Source organism: Leptonychotes weddellii, chromosome 10, assembly GCF_054177405.1.
Source record: "Leptonychotes weddellii isolate Sample4059 chromosome 10, ASM5417740v2, whole genome shotgun sequence".
In the NCBI taxonomy this organism is placed as follows: Eukaryota; Metazoa; Chordata; class Mammalia; order Carnivora; family Phocidae; genus Leptonychotes; species Leptonychotes weddellii.
This window is the reverse complement of record NC_138378.1, coordinates 49328688-49347454: the sequence shown is the minus strand read 5'-3', so window position 1 is coordinate 49347454 and position 18767 is coordinate 49328688. Positions and strand designations below refer to the sequence as shown.

At 39.6% G+C, this 18767-nt stretch overlaps 1 protein-coding gene across 6 annotated transcripts in view; it reads left to right on the top strand.

Moving 5' to 3' along the window:
* IL18R1 (interleukin 18 receptor 1) overlaps nucleotides 1-18767 on the top strand; it is a 37291-nt gene that overhangs the window by 16016 nt on the left and 2508 nt on the right. For 5 of the 6 annotated variants that reach the window (XM_006737407.3, XM_081833338.1, XM_081833336.1 and 2 more), the window contains 6 exons: nucleotides 2642-2792; nucleotides 4724-4786; nucleotides 8033-8153; nucleotides 10566-10705; nucleotides 11874-12035; nucleotides 16917-17075. In XM_006737407.3, the coding sequence (XP_006737470.1) occupies nucleotides 2642-2792; nucleotides 4724-4786; nucleotides 8033-8153; nucleotides 10566-10705; nucleotides 11874-12035; nucleotides 16917-17075 (796 nt within the window). The remainder of the gene's footprint in view (nucleotides 1-2641; nucleotides 2793-4723; nucleotides 4787-8032; nucleotides 8154-10565; nucleotides 10706-11873; nucleotides 12036-16916; nucleotides 17076-18767) is intronic. The other variant, XM_031032489.2, reaches the window with a different exon arrangement.

Sequence of the window (18767 nt, the reverse complement as noted above, 5' to 3'; positions counted from 1 at the left end):
CTGCTGGCTGTGGAGCATCCTTGTCTTGTCACGTACAAGCTGCCTGACCCCTCGACAGCTCAGCTGGACCATCTGAGCAAAGTGTCCCAGCAGGGTTGCTCAGATGAGCTCCTGCCCCATATTAAGTGTTTGATAAATGGTAACAGCTTCCTCTTCCTTGCCCCTCTTTCATTTTCCTTCTCTTTTGATAAATTAAATTTTAGGAATGCTAGCTTAGGGATTTTTATTTTCTTCTGCCACATATATTTAAAATTTTAAATTCTACTGTATACAATATTTTGTATTGTATATGTATTTTTTCTAAACATATGAGTTCCTTTTATAAAAATGGAAGATGGAAAAATGCACAATGAAGATAGCAGAGCTCACTCAGAATTCCACCAGCCAGAGACGTTGGGATTTTTGTGGGTGTAAACATCTACTTTTAAAAAGTGATATTTAAAAAAAATTTTTCTTAAATAAAAATGGTATTTTTAATGGCTTGTATTTTTCCTTTATCCTCTAAAAATTATATTGTGATTATTCCCCTACCTCTTTAAACATCCTTTAAATCCTTTGGGATTCCATTGTGTATTACAGTCGTGTCCAACGAATCCCCTGGTATTGAGCATTTGTTAGTTTCCTACTTTCCACTATTATTTACAAAGCTAAAATAGGTATCATTCTCGTAAGTCTTAGGGTGTATGTATGATTTTTATTCTTCAGTCACATCCCTAAAAGTAGAATTATTGGATCAAAGGCTATGAGCACAGTTGTGGCTTTTGCTCCCCATTATTAAACTCCTCTCCGGGGAGCTATGCTAGTTCAAAACCTTCTTTTCCAACACCACCACACACTGTGAAGTCATTCCGTTAGAACATTTAAACATCTGACATGCAAAATTTCTGTAATTTTTAGTAGTTTTTTACCCATTTCTTTTCTTAATAATAAATTGAACATCTTATGTCTTTTTTGCACCTTAGGATTACTTCTTTTGTGGATTATCTATTTTCTTCAGCTGGTGTACCTTTTACTTGAATTGTAAGCTCTTTTAGACAATACTATGGAGATTATATATACATTCACATATGTATCATATATAAACTTATAGTATACACATACATAATACATAGACATACATAAATTACATATATGCAGACACCCAACACAAATTGTATTATTTCTATAGAAGAACAAACCTGAAAAATGTGACTCTGTTATGGAAATTTTAAAAAGCCGTATGGGAGAGTGAGCCAGTCAGAAACCCTTCAGAAAGTTGAAGCTACAGATGATTTCCTAGAAATCTTTGTTTGCAAATTTTGCTTCACCACTGTTTACTTGTGATTTTTCAGGAAGAGCTCTTATCCAAATGTTTTCTAAATGTCTGAGTCAGTCCTGAGTGGGCTTGACTCTATTTCCTGTCAAATGTGCAAATATTTAACAGTACCTGTAATTTTGTGAGGTTCAGTGTACAGGTTTCAAGAAATCTCAACATGTGGATATTTAAATTGAGAAAATAGGTCTATTGAGGATGTTTCTAGCTAGTTGATTAAACACAAGGTTCACTATTCTCAGCCTATTTACATATCATGGCCTATCTGAGGGGAGGAGAGCAAGGAAGCTAAATCAGTAAACAAATGATTGGAAATAAAAATGAAGAGTCTTTGATATTTAAATGTGCTTTGGAAAAGAACAGTTTGGGGTCATAAAAGTTTGACATGTACAGAAACAATTTACTGAAGTGAGGACACATGTGGGTGCTTCCATGCTAAGCACCCTCTGGGCTTAGCCCCAGTTGCTGCCAGCTTTGGCTCCTTCAGGAGAGGTCTGTGGGCAGTACATTCTCCTTGCTCCTAAGCAGGAACAGTGTCGCATAGTCAAGGTTAGCAGTTTAGTTCCCGTTTTCCATATCTGGATCTTAGATTGCTTAGAACCTCTTCCATCGGTGACTGATGGCTAGATTGAAGAAGGTGGCTTTTTTGTTTTTATTCATTCCTGTGACCTAAATGGAAATTTGTGATGGAGAGACATGTTTGTGTGTGCCTATGGATTTGAATATTCTTGATACATTTCTGATCAGTCTACTGTCTTCTGGTGGAAGACATCAAGAGGATGGGTGGTTTGCTAGGTACTCAGGTCTCTGAGTAATTCTGCTCCCACCTCCACTACCCACCCCCAGGATGGATAGTCCCGAGTATATGGACTTAAACTAAAAGTGTTACAAAATAGAGTTGTGCAAGAAGTTTTCACCCAAGCAAGAATTTTTTTGTTGTAGTGGTCAGTCTCTCTCTCCTCCTTTACCTCCTTCCTTCTACCCCTCCTTCCCTTCTCCGTCTCCCTTTGTCTTTACTCCTCCACCCCCCTTATGTGTAAAAGAGAGAGATTAAAAGAAAATGACAGGAGCAGCTACAGCACCCCCTATATTCTATTTCCCAGCATGTATTAGTAACAACAGTAATAACAGTAATGGGACTATGTTTCCTTGTTGCCGCAGAGGCAGTACCAAATCACTGGGGCATCTACTCAGAAATTGCTAGTTTTCAGTTTCCCCCTTTTTTTAAATAAAAATCTTTTATAAATTTGAATCAATATAATATGATACTGCTTTTACTTAAAATATTTTAACTTGCTTTTCTTCTTCTTTTTTTTTTTTGCAAAACAGAACTGTGAAAAGATGGAGAACAATAAAAACCCATTTTTACAGAAGAATGCGGAGTTTAAAGATCAGGGATATTACACCTGTGTGTTTTTCATTCATCATAATGGAAAACTATTTAATGTCACCAAAACCTTCAATGTAACAATAGTTGGAGGTAAGAGAAATTTTAGAATCGGCAAGAAGCAAATGTATCTTTGTAAAATGAGTTTTCTTTGTAATGCAGGAATCCAAAGGCAACTTACTTGGAGTTGTGACCACTTTGCCAGCTCAAATATAAGGGTCAGATCATTTGGGCATCATTCACCACACTGGAAAGATTTTTTTCGGGGGGGGGGGTAGTAAATGACCTTTATATAGGTGAGCCTCCCATGAGCCAGCATTCTTATTTCATGTTTGAGTAATTTGAGGAATCTCTTGTTGTTTAGCATATGCTTTCACTCAACAGATATTCTTCAAAGTGTCTATAATTCAACAAACTGTACTGAGCATCAGGAGGTAAAGGAGGCAGGGAAATAGGAAATAAAGTGAGTAATGTACTAGAGAAATTTGATTATAGGCAGGAGAGGTGATAATCCACATAGGAGTACCCTAGTATATGAAACTGGATTCATCCGTGAGGTGTTAAGGGTGCAGAGAGAGTCCAGAGGAAGATCAGAGTCAGGAGACTCCGAGCTGAGTTTAGAGGTTGAACATGAGATGGGCAGGAGGACATGCCGGGGACAGGGTGCTCTGGGTTTTCAATGATATACTTCAAGTTTTAGTAGATGGCATACTGTCTTAAAGATGTTCTTTTACACCACCCCTCCCCCAGGGCTCCCACTGACATTCCTGAGGGGGAGGGGAGGACAGATCCAGAGAAAGATAAGCAATAGCAATTTTCTACAAAATCACCCCTTTGTCCTTGAATCAATTCATGTCCCTCAATATTCTCAAGACTTGAGAGTTCCTACTTTCTCTGGCGGCATCCCAGGTCCTGCTGTCTGCCTGTACGTATTCCACGCTTCCCCAGAGAGTCTGAATCCCAGAAGAACCAAATCTGACTGGCTTGGAGTTTCACTTTGCAAGTTTCATCCTCCAGTTCTTATGCACACACTCACCACTCGTTTCTCTACCCTTCACTCTGCAGCATCACACTTCCCGAGAGGGCTTAGGTAGGGTTGGTGCCGGAGAGCCCCCCAGGCTCCCTTCACTCCTTCTGCACCTACATTGTGTTTGCTGAGCACCGGTAAGCCCCAGGAGTTTGCTGAGCACTGGGAATGACTGCTCTGTACATTACTTGTAAATGCCCCAGAAACACCGGCTGTACCAGAAGGGAGAGTCTCGGTCATGAAGAAAGTTGCCAGTGCTGATCTTTGGACTAACAAGAACTTGACAACATAGCAGGTTCAATGTGTGCTCTCAGTATTCTGCAGTTATTAGCTCCCTAGGTTGTATGACAGCATTGAGAGGGAAGCTGAGGCCGAGAGTATTAAGTACCCCTAGTCAGGGTCAGAAGTCACTCAGGAACAGAAGCAGAGCTGAGCCCGCAGGTGTGGACATCCCTGCAGGGCCAGGACTAAGGTGAGGCAGGCGAGGCATCCAGAGCACAAAATTGAAGGGGTGTTTCCCTCAGTGCTTGCGCGGGAAGGGTCGACACCTGAGAGCGAGTGCCTTGCCTACCTCACAGAGTAGAGTCCCTGTCCCCAATAAATCTGTCTGTGAGGAGTTGAGGAGAGCAGACAGGAGGAATAAAGGCAGAGCAGAAAGGCATTTCCCCGGGACTTTGCCTCTAAGTCCTGCAGGTGGGTTTGTCCGCCTGGATGGACATTTTCCTCTGGCGTTTAGCTGCAGAAGCCACAGATTTGAGCTGAGGGAAACCCAATTCAGTTGTGTTTTCTCCGGTTACATTAGCTTTGAGTTGACGGAAAGCGAAATGACAAACACTATCAGCTGCAACCATTAGTTAATGAAAATACGGCAGAAGTAAGTGTAAAGTGATAACTGTTAGGATCTTTGTCACGTGGTATAAGCGTGTTACTACAGATACTTGTCTTAGAGAAGCTCAGAGCAATGCTGATGCATTTTCTTTTCTTCTTTCACTTTTAGATCGCAGCAAAATAATTCCTGTTCTTCTTGGACCAAAGCTTAACTATGTGAAGGTGGAATTAGGTATATTTCGACATACATATATTCTGCATTTAGGAATGGGGGTATAACTGAGTCTTCCAAGGTTAAATCTGATTCATGATCGATCCATATTGTGTGTGCATCACACGTGCCAGGTTTAGTGAAGAACGTTACAAAGAGAAGAAAAGCCTATTGTTGTTTGAATGTTGCCATTTGTAGGCTGGTGAAAACGAATAGTCTGTTGAAAACATTATAGAACCACTTGTGGTTTTTAGATAGGGTTTTCGTCACCCTGCTGTGGCTTTTCTATAATAGTCTTTATGGCCACTTTTAAATATGAAAACTCTAGGGGCACCTGGGTGGCTCAGTCGTTGAGCGTCTGCCTTCGGCTCAGGTCATGATCCCGGCGTCCTGGGGTCGAGCCCCGCATCGGGCTGCCTGCTCAGCGGGAAGCCTGCTTCTCCCTCTCCCACTCCCCCTGCTTGTGTTCCCTCTCTCGCTGTGTCTCTCTCTGTCAAATAAATAAATAAAAATCTTTAAATAAATAAATAAATATGAAAACTCTATGAGAGAACACTCTGGAGGAATGATTCAGACTTACTCTGTGGTCTGAATATTTGATTGATGAATCAAAGGGCTTTGAATCAATGGACTTAACTGACTGTACATTTAAGATTTGCCTAGACAGGGCTTGATGAAATCAGTGCATCCAGTTGCATAAGTAATCCCTTTCCAAAAGGGAAGGAAGGAAGGAAAAGAAGAAATTCACATATGCTACACCATGTTTTGTATTAGGTGATTGACATATATTCAAACAACTCCGAGGGGTATTATTCCCATCTTGTGGATTAAATGACCAAAGCCCAGGAGAAAGGGTTCTGTAATTTGTCTAAAGGTAAATCAATAAAAAGTGGCAAAGCTGGGGTCCAAGTTGCTGTTCACTGTTTCCTAAGCCCACACCTTTGGACCAGCATCTGTCACAATCATTTGTGGGACCGCATCTGCCCAACATAGCCCGGATACTTTGCCATTTGTAGTTGTGGTTTGCCTGCTTTTTACTGATTTCTGAACTTAGCTCTATTATTTCTTTCTTCTCATTTGGGGCTTAATTTGCACCTCATTTTTCATTTGTCGACATGGTGACATAGAGAATTAATTTCAGTTAACCTCTCTTGTAGCACATGCATTTTAAACTCTATAAAGTTCCCTCTAATCATGACTTGAGTTGTTTCCAACAAATACGGGTATGCCATATTTTCATTACTATTCAGTTCAAACATTAAAAAAAATCTTCCCTTGTGATTTCTCCTTTCTTCTATGGATTATTTTTTCTTCTTAATTTCCAAATCTTTGGAGGATTTTCTAGTTGTTTTTTGTTGTTGTTGCTGTTACTGATATCCAGTTAAGTTCCATTCTGGTCCAAGATTATACACTGTATCATTTCCATCCTATGAAATTTGTAGTAACTTGCTTCAGGACCAGAATGTGGTGTGTCTTTGATGAATGTTCCAAGTGCGTCTGAAACAAATACGCATTCTGCAGGTTTTGGTTTTATCATTCTGTAAATATCAATTATGTGAAGTTAGCTAATGGTGTTATTCAGATCATCTATATTTTAACCAAGCTTTTGTGTGTTTTCTTTATCTGTTACCAAGAGATGTTAACATCTCCAACTACGATGGTAATTTATCTCAGTATCCTTTAGTTCCGTCAATCCTTGCTTTATATATGCCGAGGTTATCTTATGGGCATACACAAACTGATGCCTGTTAAATTGATACTTTATCATTATAAAATTTCTCTCTTTATCTATCATACTTCTTTCCTGAGTGCCTACTTTCTCTGATAGTGGATAGACATATCAGTTTTCTTTTGTTTGAGACTGACAGGCTTTCTCTCTCTCTCTTTTTTTTTACATCTTTTTACTTTTAGCATTTCTTTGTAAATCAAATACACATAAAATGTATTTCACATAGATGGCATATATTTGGATCTTTTTTGAAATCCAGTCTGTATAGTGTGTAACCATTTGCATTTCATGAATTATGGACGGAGGTGGTGTGAAGCCTCTCATCTTGCTACCTGTTTTTTGGTTGGTTTATGTGTTCTTCGGTCCTGTTATTCCTCCCTTCCTTTTGGATTCATGCAGTATTTTTCTTTTCATTATTTAATCTGCTTTGTCTTCTTTTGTGTTAGATCTTTTTGTATCCTTAGTTAGTAGTTCTAGAGATTATGTATGTATGTCTGACTGCAATGAGACAAACGTACATCTCAGCACATTCATAACTTCACAGCATGGGAGGACCTTGCAACAGTTCATTTCATTTGTCCCTCCTACCTCAGGTTGTGCTGTTATTTTATGTATTTCTCTCTTGCAGATGTGCTAAAACTCACAATAGATCACATTATTATTGCTTTAAATAACCCACAGTCTTTTACGTTTACTCAAATATTTGTATTTTCTTGTGCTCTTCATTTGTTCCTGTAGTTGCCTGCTTTCATCTGGGATAATTTTTCATGAGTCTGAAAACTTTTCTTTGGGATTTCTTGCAGTGTGGATTTGCCGGATGGGGGAGGGGCACGGGGACTTCAGTCCTGTGTTTGTTGTACATCGTTTCCTCTATGGGGGTTTTCTCTCCTAAGTACTATGAGACTGTAGGAGAAACCGGTCAGCCTTCGCAGCCTCCTCAGCAGTCATCCTGTAAGCCCGTGTGGCTGTCAGACTTTCCACTGGGCTCTCTTTTTTTCTATGAGATTCCCTCTACGCTGTACAAACCAAAATGGATTTCTCCCAAGAATAAGATGGCTGGCTATCTCAGCTTCCCCCCGGAAGGGCTTTTTCCTGACGGCGTTTTCAGCTCAACTGTTTCTCTTTGTTTTCTCTGCGTTTGGGGGTCTGTAATTTTTAGCTAATTTCATTTTTGTGTGTGACTTATCCATTTTGTTTTTCTAGAAGTTGCCGTGGGAGTGTTGGTCTGACAGTCCCTCCTAAATTGTATGTTGAAAAGAAAGTCCACTGGCCACTCTGAGTTTTAATAATTGATTTAAACATAAACATTTGAAGACAAACCAATTCATATTTTGGTGATGACTTATAATTGCTACCTAATTTCTCTGCTTTATACATTTTTTTAAAATTTAAAAATAAGGCATATCTGTTTTGTTTCTGGAACGTAGCACTATATTATCTTTATATATTAGGTTAACATATAGTGATTATATTCATTTTAAACCTTTGGGAAATCTGAGTTTCTAAGATCAGAACATTGGTTATCAACTTTTATGTAGGAAAAGATGTAGAACTCAACTGCTCTGCTTTGGCGAATGAAAAGGATACGGTTTATTGGAACGTGTGGGAAGAAAATGGAAAGGAACCTAATGTACATGAAGAGAACATAACAAGAACTAGGTATGTATATGCGATACATTATTTGTCACAATATATACAAATCACCTTTTGTTGTAGATACATGATATAAAAAAACACCAGAGTCCTGGACATCTGGGCTCTTTCCATAGTTTGGCTGTTATGGCCATTGCTGCTATAAACATTGGGGTGCATGTGCCCCTTCGAATCAGTATGTTTGTATCCTTTGGATAAATACCTAGTAGTGCAATTGCAAAAGCAAACAAACAAACAAACAAACCCCAGCGTCCTGAATCAATGATTGGATGTTTAAGTTTCAATTTTAATTATAATTTACATATTTTATATTTATAATTACCACACTCTAGGTTGACGGATTATGCAGAAATCTATTGCCAAGATCTAAGCTAGAAAAAGAAGGTCAGTGAGGCTTTTTTGCATCATCTTACAAAAGTAGCTTTTGGTCAGTCAGGATCTGATGGGGATGGGGATTTTACTTAAGCATCTTATAAGATTAGTAATCATATAAGACTTTCCAAAGCTTGTCAGATGTAAGTTTTGTCTCAAGGAAACACTAATGTACCCATCACGTACCCTGTGACATTCACTGTTGGCAGATTGACATTGAACATAGTTATTATTGCAGCATTTTGCTGTCAAGAGTCTGTTAATGGAAATTAGAAACACAGTAAGAGCAGGTAAAAGAAATTAAAAAAGAAACCACGAAGAGGGCATTGGTTAGATGTAAGTACCTAGGAGGCAACTTTTGGTGCAAAAAGTTTCAAATCACATGCGTATTAGTACTTACGTAGCCTATGTTCTTCCAGTAAGGAACGGTCACACTTATTAAAAGAAAACATGCGAAGCCTGTGGTCATTTAAGTGTTTCTGAATGACTTCGGGTCATTACTCTACTTAGTAATGTCCTGATACACTCAGGTTTTAGTGAGTAGTGATCCCAAGGTGTCTGTCACCTTGGCTGCACTTTTGAGGCTTTTTTCCTGCCTTTTACACTTCAAAACATTCCTTGTCATCCCACTGGCAGCTCTCGATTCTTGCTGGCACTTGCCTGCGAGCTCCTAATGGTGGAATGTCTGTGGCCTCGCCCGGTAGCGGGCGTGTGAATGCTGGTCCAGCTGAAATAAATGTCTTGCCATTGTGTCTTTTTTATCCTCAGCATCAGACCTTCGCTCGAGTTCTGCATGTCCCCCTTCTCGTGATCTATTGCTAATCTTTGGGGGGACAGAGACCAACTTGCCAAACTATTTGAAATGGAGCTTAAGCTAAGCTAGGGGAGTAAGGTGGTCTTCCTTTAGAGTTAGATGCATGAGCTTTTTCCGTCACCTGTTTCGGCTTCTCACTGGCCTTTTGTGCCTTACTTTCGGGGTCTTTCACTGATCTTAGATAGTTGCTATTTCTGGATTGGTGACTTCTGTGCAGAATTACGTTCTAAAATGTATTTGAGACAGTTGGAGGCTACAGTGGGTGCCGTGTCCCGAGTACTAGAGACACCTGCTGCTAGGGGGGTGGCAGGTGAGTGACCCCACCTGGGGAAGGCTTTCACAGGTTGTCACTGGTGGGGAAGCTGATGTCCTGGGCAGTTGCCTTGCATCAACAACAGCACAACGTGGATCTCTTAAGAAGAGAAAGACAACTTGCTGCTGGTGTTTGTCTAAGTCATTTTCTGACACTCCCTGAATGGCTTAATTGGCATTTCTCATGTGCCTGTGGGTGCGTCTGAGAATAGTGTCATTCTTTTTTATTTTTAAAATATTTATTTATTTATTTTAGAGAGAGAGAGCGCATGCAAGCAGGGGGAGGAGCAGAGAGAGAGGGAGAGAATCTCAAGCAGACTCCACACTGAGCGTGGAGCCCGACACAAGGCTCTATCCCAGGACCCTGAGATCATGACCTGAGCCGAAGTCAAGAGTCGGACACTTAACTGACTGAGCCACCCAGGTGCTCCGAATAGTGTCATTCTTAAGTTTATTTTCAACGCTGAACAAATAAAAGTGACCTTTAGGATTGCATGGAGAAACCTGATAGGAATCTGTATTTATGCCAAACCATTTGCAGCCTTGTCACGATTGGTGGAGACCTCCCCGTGGGAGGAAAGCTAAGTAGTTAGGAGAAGAGAAATAGGGGGAAATAATTGAGAGAATATTTTCTTGTGTTTTCAAGTCAGCATCATTACCTGCCAGCATTGTCATTCTGGGCAGTGCACAGCATCATTCCCCAGGTGGTCTCAGGAGGGCTGTTTCTGCCCACCCTGATGCTCCCTGGAGGAGCCGGGATTCGTGGTGGCCCAGTCTCTGAGTCCCCATCAGAAAAGGAAGGTTCCATAGAGCCAACAGATCCACTGCTCTTGAGTATTTGCACGTATGAATTCCTCTCTTGTGGGTAATGTTGCTGGTTATGACCAACGCCTATCACTGAATTATTTCCTCTTTTACAGGACTCCAGATGGCAAATTGTATGCATCAAGAACATTGAGAATTGAGAATATCAATGAAAAAAATCTACAGTTTTCATATAATTGTGCTGTGGCCAGCGAGGGAGGCATAGACACCATAAACTTTGTCTTGTTGAAAAAAGGTATGAGAAAGTTTTATTGTGGAAGTCTGTGGAAGCTTAGAATGTTGCTGCTGAGACACCCCTCAAAGATCACCACTCCCTCATTTTACAGCCCAGGAAGCAAGTTCCCGAAAGGTGAAATTGTCAACCTTGTGTCACAGGCATTCAGGCTAAACTGGGGCTCAGTCCCCAGCTGGAGTCCCCTGTGCATTGATTTTGTGCAGAGAATGAAAGCACAAACTCTATTCTTTTGCTCTCAATCATATTGTAGACCCAGATAGAAACCAGGGCCCCCGGACAGGGAAGCAGATGCAGCCTGGAGACAGAGATGTGTGGCTGGGTGTTGTGGGGGAGGCAGGCAGGGCAGCTCGGCACACCCACAATGATGAGAGGCAAGCTTGCAGCTTAGTGTAGGATGAGACCAATGATACTGGGTGTACTGTTGCCTCCAGCCTACCTTAGCTGGGCACTGGGCACAGGGGTTCCTTGGGTGTGGTCATTCATTCAACAAAGATTAACCGAAGGCCTCCCTTCCTTGAACCAGTCCCTGGACCTGGCAGGTAGACAGTTGATGGCTCACATCAGTGGACTCCTAAAGTTTTGCACTGCCTACCTGATGGAGCATTCCGGAGCCGTCCCCCTCCTTCCTCCACCAATACAGTACAACCCAGGTCCAACTGGCCCAGAAGCTGCTCAGAAGTGGCTTCATATTATGGATGGAGACACTAAGAGTTAAGGGCATCAGTGACTTTCCCTAGGACACAGATTAAGTGATGGAGCCAGGCGGGGAGCCCACATGATCTCAGTTCAGTGCTTGCTCTCTCAAGACTATGCAGTTCATTTATGTTTGCAACATACTAGCTGAGATGTAGGTTTGGGTCCCTCTGCATTTCACCCTGGTATCTTATTGTCCTAGAGACTCACCTTCCCCAAGTAGGGACAGGCTATATCACAATGCTTTCAGGTCAGGTCTCTGAATATCCTTGTACACATTTTTATTCTTTAAAAATTGGAGTAGAAAGATCAGTACTCTGGACTAAAGGCAGGAATGTGGACTAAGTCGATGGGATGTGTTGCGTTGACAACTGGATTAGTGGTCAGTGTAAAAACTGACAACTGTGGTGTGATGGTGGAAGACACTGGGAAACTGTCATTTCACTTATTATTCCTGTTTTCTTTTTCTTTCTAGAAGAGATGGTTGATATCCCAGGCTACGTCTTCACCAGAGGAATGATCATAGCTGTTTTGATCTCAGTGGTAGCTGTGTTCCTAGTGATTATGGGCGTCATTTATAGAGTTGACTTGGCCCTATTTTATAGACATTTCATGGGAAAAGATGAAACATTAACAGGTAACGAATATCGTAATACTGGGATTTCTTATCTTATGGCTTCATTAAGAAACCACATAAAGAAACACTAATCTTCATTTCATATCATTTTGATTATATTGTTGTCTTAATGTGTGGTAGAGGTTTTCCGTAGGAAAAATTGATTTGAACATTGTCTAGTATCATCTTTTCCTTTTTGTACTCGTATGTTGCCAAAAACTGTTTGCCAAACAATTGTTGTTTTATACATGTATGTCATGTCTTCCTAAATGTCCTGTGAGATGCTTGTGCCCAGGGGCTATCATTATTCACACACTATCTGGGCACCTTATATAATGTGCATATTCAACAAACTTCATTTAAATAGAATTGAATTGTATTATGATTCATTATTTTAACCTGACAAAGGAGGCAACCTGATGTATCTGCAAGAACCTTGAACTAGAAGCCAAGTGACCTGGGTTCTAGCTTCCTAGATCCGTGTTTTTCTCTATCTGGTGACTCTTTGTTTCCGTTTCTCTATTTTTAAAGGTAATTTGAAGAAGTATTCAAGTTTCAAGACAATTACTGAATTGTGTCAACTATAGTTTAATAAAAAAAGATAATTCCTGAATTTAAAAAATCAGTCTAATCCATTGCATTTGCTTTGTGTGTGTGTGTGTAAGACACACAGTTCAAAATGCAAAAAGTCTAAGAGTAGAAAATCGCCCTGTCAGCCTGTCCCAAGTCTGTGTTTCCCGCTTCGTCTGCCATTGATAGTATATCCAAACAAATATGAATGTAGGATCAAATCCCACACCTGTGTTAAAGACAAATCTGGGCAAATTATGTACACTGTTCTGAACTATGCTTTGCTATGCTTTGGATGCACTTTGGTATCAGTTTATAAAGCCTCCTATTTGTTAGAGTTGTACAGTGTTTTATGTCTGCAGATGTATCCCTGTTTGTTTGGTCACATTTTGGGTTATTCACAACCTCTTGTTATTACAGAAATTATGTGACAGAGAGTTTTGTAGAGTCATCGTTTCATTTGTGTGCAGGAAAAATTCCCCAAAGTGGAATTGCTAGCAATATTAAAGGGTAGATACAGTTGTTAATTGGATAGACATTGCCAATTTGCCCTCCCTACTACCATACTCCTACCACCTTCAAAGAATGGGGGTAACTTTTTTCCCATGGCCTTCCACACAACCTTTTGGCTATGTGCCAATCTGACAGGTAAAAAGTTATATCTCAGTGTAGTCTTCATTTGCATTTCACTTACTATGCAAGAGCGTAATTTTTCATTTGTTTAAGGCTCATTTGTATTTACTTTCTCAAAGTACTCATTCATATCCTTTGCCATTTTTCTATTGGGTTGTTGGCCTTTTTTTCTTGTTTATTTCTAGGAGCTATTTACATTTTAAGGAGGTTAGCCTATTGTCTATAATATGAAATGGAAACATTGTTCCCAGATTGTAATTTGTCTTTTGACTTTGCTTATAGTAGTGTGATATGTGGAAGATATTTTTTATTATTCTTAAAGTATACTTGACACAGTGTTATATTAGTTTCAGGTGTACATTTTTATCATTATGGAAGATTTTTTTTAATGTACTCAAGTTTATCCTTTTATGGTTTCTAGATTTGTGGTCACAAGTAGAAAGACCCTCCTGACCTCAAGTTATGAAAGAAGTCTCATGTTGTCCCTGTGAGATTTTTCTAGATTCATGGTTCACATTTACAGCTTTTAGTTAATAATATCAAATTAACAAAGGTAATTAATTCAGCTTTGAGCCTGTGTGTGTGTATGCAATTTTGGTGATGGAGAGAAATGCTACAACTGAGAGATCTATTTTTGGTACCTTTTGAACAGGTCTCTACTTGCATGGACCAGAACCTATCTCAAAATGGGCATTCACTAATATCTTTTTGATCTTCAACGAAGATTTTTTTTCCCCTTTCTGTTCTGTTTGACCCAAGTCACAGATAATTTTTTCAGTTCACACTTCCCACTTCCCAGTGTGGCAGTGCATAGAAACATGTACAGACGGGCTCTACATCAGCTCTTTTTAAAGTATGACCCATGACAGTGATCGGTCGTGAAAAAGACAGAAATAGAGACATAAGTACAAAAACTAAAACTTTCATAGCAATTTGATATTGCTGCAATATCCAAGAATGTTTTCACATTTTTTGAAGGATTGGAAATGAAAGAAAGCAATCAACCCAAACCAGTCAAATTAAATGAAAACATGATCATTTGCCTAACACAGTTTGAGAAGCGTGGGCCTGACTTCTTAAAGTCCCAAATATACATTCACATGAGGGTTTCGTTTATACAGAGCCCCAAATAATTATTACTAGCTTCCAAATACCCTATCTTAAACACTTCCCTTTGTCAGTTATCAAAGCCAGCAAGCCATTCAATTACCTGGGTTTAAAAGAAATTGTAATATAAATTACACGATTTGCTAAACCAAGAAGAGAATTGCTTGAAATTAGGTATTTGAAAGCCATCGATAGTTGAAAAAACTTTTTTTCATTTTTCTTGGGTAAGTGTAAAGCTGTATTACTTGTATATCACCATATAAACTTGACTGAATTGTTTTCCTGGTTTATTGCAATAGTAACATCATGATTACAAAAAAAAGGTACCTTTTAAAAAAGTGTATTTATTTATTTCTTACATCTTGGTGCCTGTTCTAATCACCGACATAATGATTACAAGTGCAAGCTGTAGCTCTTACACTATTAAATAGCTCTATTTCACAGCAATCTAACAGAATTACTCGGGGCACCCATTTACCGAGTAAACTAGGCACTGGTTCTGTTTTTACCAACTTTTCCTGCCTTCGATATACATGTTAATTCTGCAGGTTTTACCAAAATGTCCTTGCTTTTATATGCATGCAATTCTGCAAAGCAGTTGCTTTCCATCAACAATAGGTTCGGACTTGAACTGCTGAACCTGAATGCTCTAAGTAGAATTGAAGAAGCTTTGCCAGGAACAAAAAGAGTTGTTTTGTGAGCCTGGATGCCACTGAAGATACTAGGCTGAATTGTTGAGCATAGGTGATGTGCATCACAAAGAACATGGACCTAGAATGGTTTTGTCCTATTAGATTTTAATAAAGGATCCAATTAAATTTAGTTTTCAACTCAGTAGCAAATTCATAAGCCCAATACTATATGCAAGCATAAATCCATCCCCTGTACTATCCAACCAATTGTCATGGGACAGGGATAGACCATTCCCCGCCCACTTCCCCTTCTTCCTCTACCAGTCCCAGTTAGCATCAATTGTATTATTTAGGACCTGACTCAAAATTTCCTTTTCTCAGAAAGCATGTCCCCTAGAGATCACTCTTTAGGCTCTGACCAAGCTGATTCTGTTTGTTTTATTTGTTTTGTTACACTGTCTCGCTTCTGCTAATGTGTTATTTGTAAACGTTTTCAAGTTGTTGCATTTGCCTGCTTTCTCTTCTCAGATAGGTTGGATGAAGATAGAAGAGGGTGGTGTATATAATTTTGTAGTTACCCAGTTAGTACAGTGGTCTTTGTTCTTTAGGTAACTCTTTCGTCTTGACTTTGTCCCGTTAGCCTCCTGAACACTGCTTCATTATCAGGAATTAAATAGGAGCAGATGTTATTACCGATGAAAACCTTTCAACAGACAGGAAATTTTCATATTGGCATCTAGGAACATATAATATTTTTATTTTTATTTTTTAAATTTATTTATTTGACAGAGAGATAGCACAAGTAGGCAGAGCGGCAGGCAGAGGGAAAGGGAGAAGCAGGCTCCCCGCTGAGCAGGGAGCCCAATGAGGGGCCCGATCCCAGGACCCTGGGATCATGACCTGAGCCGAAGGCAGACGCTTAACGACTGAGCCACCCAGGTGCCTCAGGAACATATAATATTTTTAAATATCACAGCATGTGTTACAATAGCATAGTGCTTAAATCACTTCTATTGTTTCTTCCCGCTTGCCAGTGTAAACGCTCAGCTTTGTTTCTGCCTTTGCCTTTCAGTGGGTCATTTTGAGGGTAGATATTTTAGGATGCTGGTAGGATTAGCTGATACAAGAAAGCCAAGGTGAGATTTGCTTTCCACTCCTGGAACAAGGACATAGTTGGGCTCCTTGGCTTTTTATTGCCTTTAAATTCCTTTAGTTTCTGGATTTATATCTTGTATTTCTCTCCATCCCTCTATGGTGTCAAACAGTGAGAGTCTTTTTTTTTTTTTTTAAGATTTTATTTATTTATTTGAGAGAGAATGAGATAGAGAAAGAGAGCATGAGAGGGGGGAGGGTGAGAGGGAGAAGCAGACTCCCCACTGAGCAGGGAGCCCGATGCGGGACTCGATCCTGGGACTCCAGGATCATGACCTGAGCCGAAGGCAGTCGCTTAACCAACTGAGCCACCCAGGCGCCCAAACAGTGAGAGTCTTAACATACATGCTTAAAAAACAATTTGCTAATTGGTTGCTTGATTAGCATTTGAGGTTTGTGGAGGCTATTTTTTGTTTGTCTTTAATAATAATTGAATTTATTTCTTGTTTTTGACAACTTAAAAAATCAGAGATAAAGAATAATACCTAAAAAGAATCATAGAACCAAAAAATATTTGACGGACCTTGCGAGTTACCTAGTTTAAACATTCTTGTTCTATTTTTTAATTGGTTTTCTGGCAAAAATATTTTCTGTATTCTTTTTTTGAATGACTTCATTGAGCTCTAATCAATATACAAGCAACTGCACATATTTAATGGGTACAATTTGGTGAGTTTGGGTGGGAGGATGCTCTACTTAATTTTTTCCTTTACAATGGTTCCACTCCCATTTTTTGTGACTTTCACTCAAATTTGTACTTAAACTTTTATTTGCACTGTAATTAAAAGAGTAAACCTTATTTCCCTAGATGGAAAAATATATGATGCTTTTGTGTCTTACCTAAAAGAATGTGGACCCGAGAATGGAGAGGAACACACCTTTGCTGTGGAGATTTTGCCTGGGGTGTTGGAGAAACACTTTGGGTATAAATTATGCATATTTGAAAGGGATGTCGTGCCTGGAGGAGGTAAGAAATTTCTATCTGGAATACCAGATAGAAAACTAGTAGAAAGATTTTCTTTTTAAAAGCTGAATAGTGTAGCCTTGCAAAAGGCAATCCTGTTTTGCTTAAAAACAAACAAATGAACATGATCCTCCAAACCAGAAATAACCAGCTAAATCAATATAATCAATAGTGAGAAAACAAGCCAACTACACTGCTTCTGAGAGTGGCCTCCTTGGGGCCCAGACTCTTCATTGCCCTTCCTAGTTCTCTGAACCTTTGGGGAGAGGGCGTTCCACTTTCAGAACCAGACCCAGAATCCGCATTGTCCTGAGACATTTATTTAGAAATGCCCCGCAGTAAGAACACCCTTCTTGGTAATATTTTGTGCAGCAGGATTGGTTCCTAATTTAATACGTGATCCTCTGGACTATAAACACAGTGCACTCTTACCGGAAAATACTTGTTCTTTATTGGGTTGACACTGGTGTGAAAATTACAGTAGAGGATAGGAGAGTTGGAAAAGGATAAATAAAGGGAGATTGGTGATTTGTGTCGGATTTTAGTGATGCAATTTAGTTTTTTATTAGTATCTGAATACAAATGACCGTAAAACATATATTGAAGCAAATTCCAGTTCAAAGCCAAGAAATTTAGTAACACGCCCATATTTTCTCTGAAATTTTCCAGCACAAGTATTTGAAATCTGGTGTCAGAATAATCTGGGTGCTGATGCATTACCAAGGATGCAATATAAGTGTTTCTATTGCCACCATCATTCCCTCAGCCAACATATACTGAGTGCCATCCTCGGGCCGAATTCTGAGCTGGGCACTGAAGACATAGCAGTAAATAAGGAATAGCTGTGTTTTTTCCCCCTCCTAGATTATAAATGAGAAAGGGAAAATACGACCAGCTAGAAGGAGAAAATAATACTACTTTTTCATAAACAAATAATAATTAATAAAATAGATTTCTTCTTAGTTCTCAAATGAAAAGAAAGACTGTTTGTATATTTAATTGTAAATAGTTGGGATCAAAACCTCTATTGGAGAAGGGGTAGAGGTCTAGACCAGAAATTGCCAACCCATGGGTCAATTCCAGGCTATCAGCCTTGTTGAAACACAGCGATGCGCTGTTTAGTTTGTGTATTGTCTGCATTTGCCTTTGAGCTAAATAGCAGAGATGGGTAACACAACGCCGGAAATCGTCACTCTCTGGCCCTTTACAGAAAGTTTGTCAACTTCTGGTCTGGAATCATGGTGGGATATATACATTTTTATCTTTAAATTCGGATTTCAGCGTGCTCCTCCCTGCCTACGGAGAGGCAAGATAGCATCACGGGACTCTGGAAGCAGACCGCTTAGGTCCTGGTTCTGATGCTGCCATTTACTGGCTGTGTGACTCTGGGCGAGTTACTTAACCACTCTGTACTTCGGCTTCCTCATCTGTAAAATGTTGGTGATAACGATACTTTCTTCATAGGGTCACTGTGATGCTTTAATGAGTTGATATACATAAAACATCCAGAAGAAGGTTTGGCACAGAGTAAGGGCCAAGTGTTCATTATTGCTGTCACTTAGATGATTGTTTTTAACAGGTGTATAAAGTTGAGAAAAAGTGGTTTGTCTTGAGAAAAATTATTAGTGAAGTAGAGTTAAGTAATACAAAAGTAGACCTTCATCTCCTGTCTTCCCTCTTTAATTTTTAATTAGT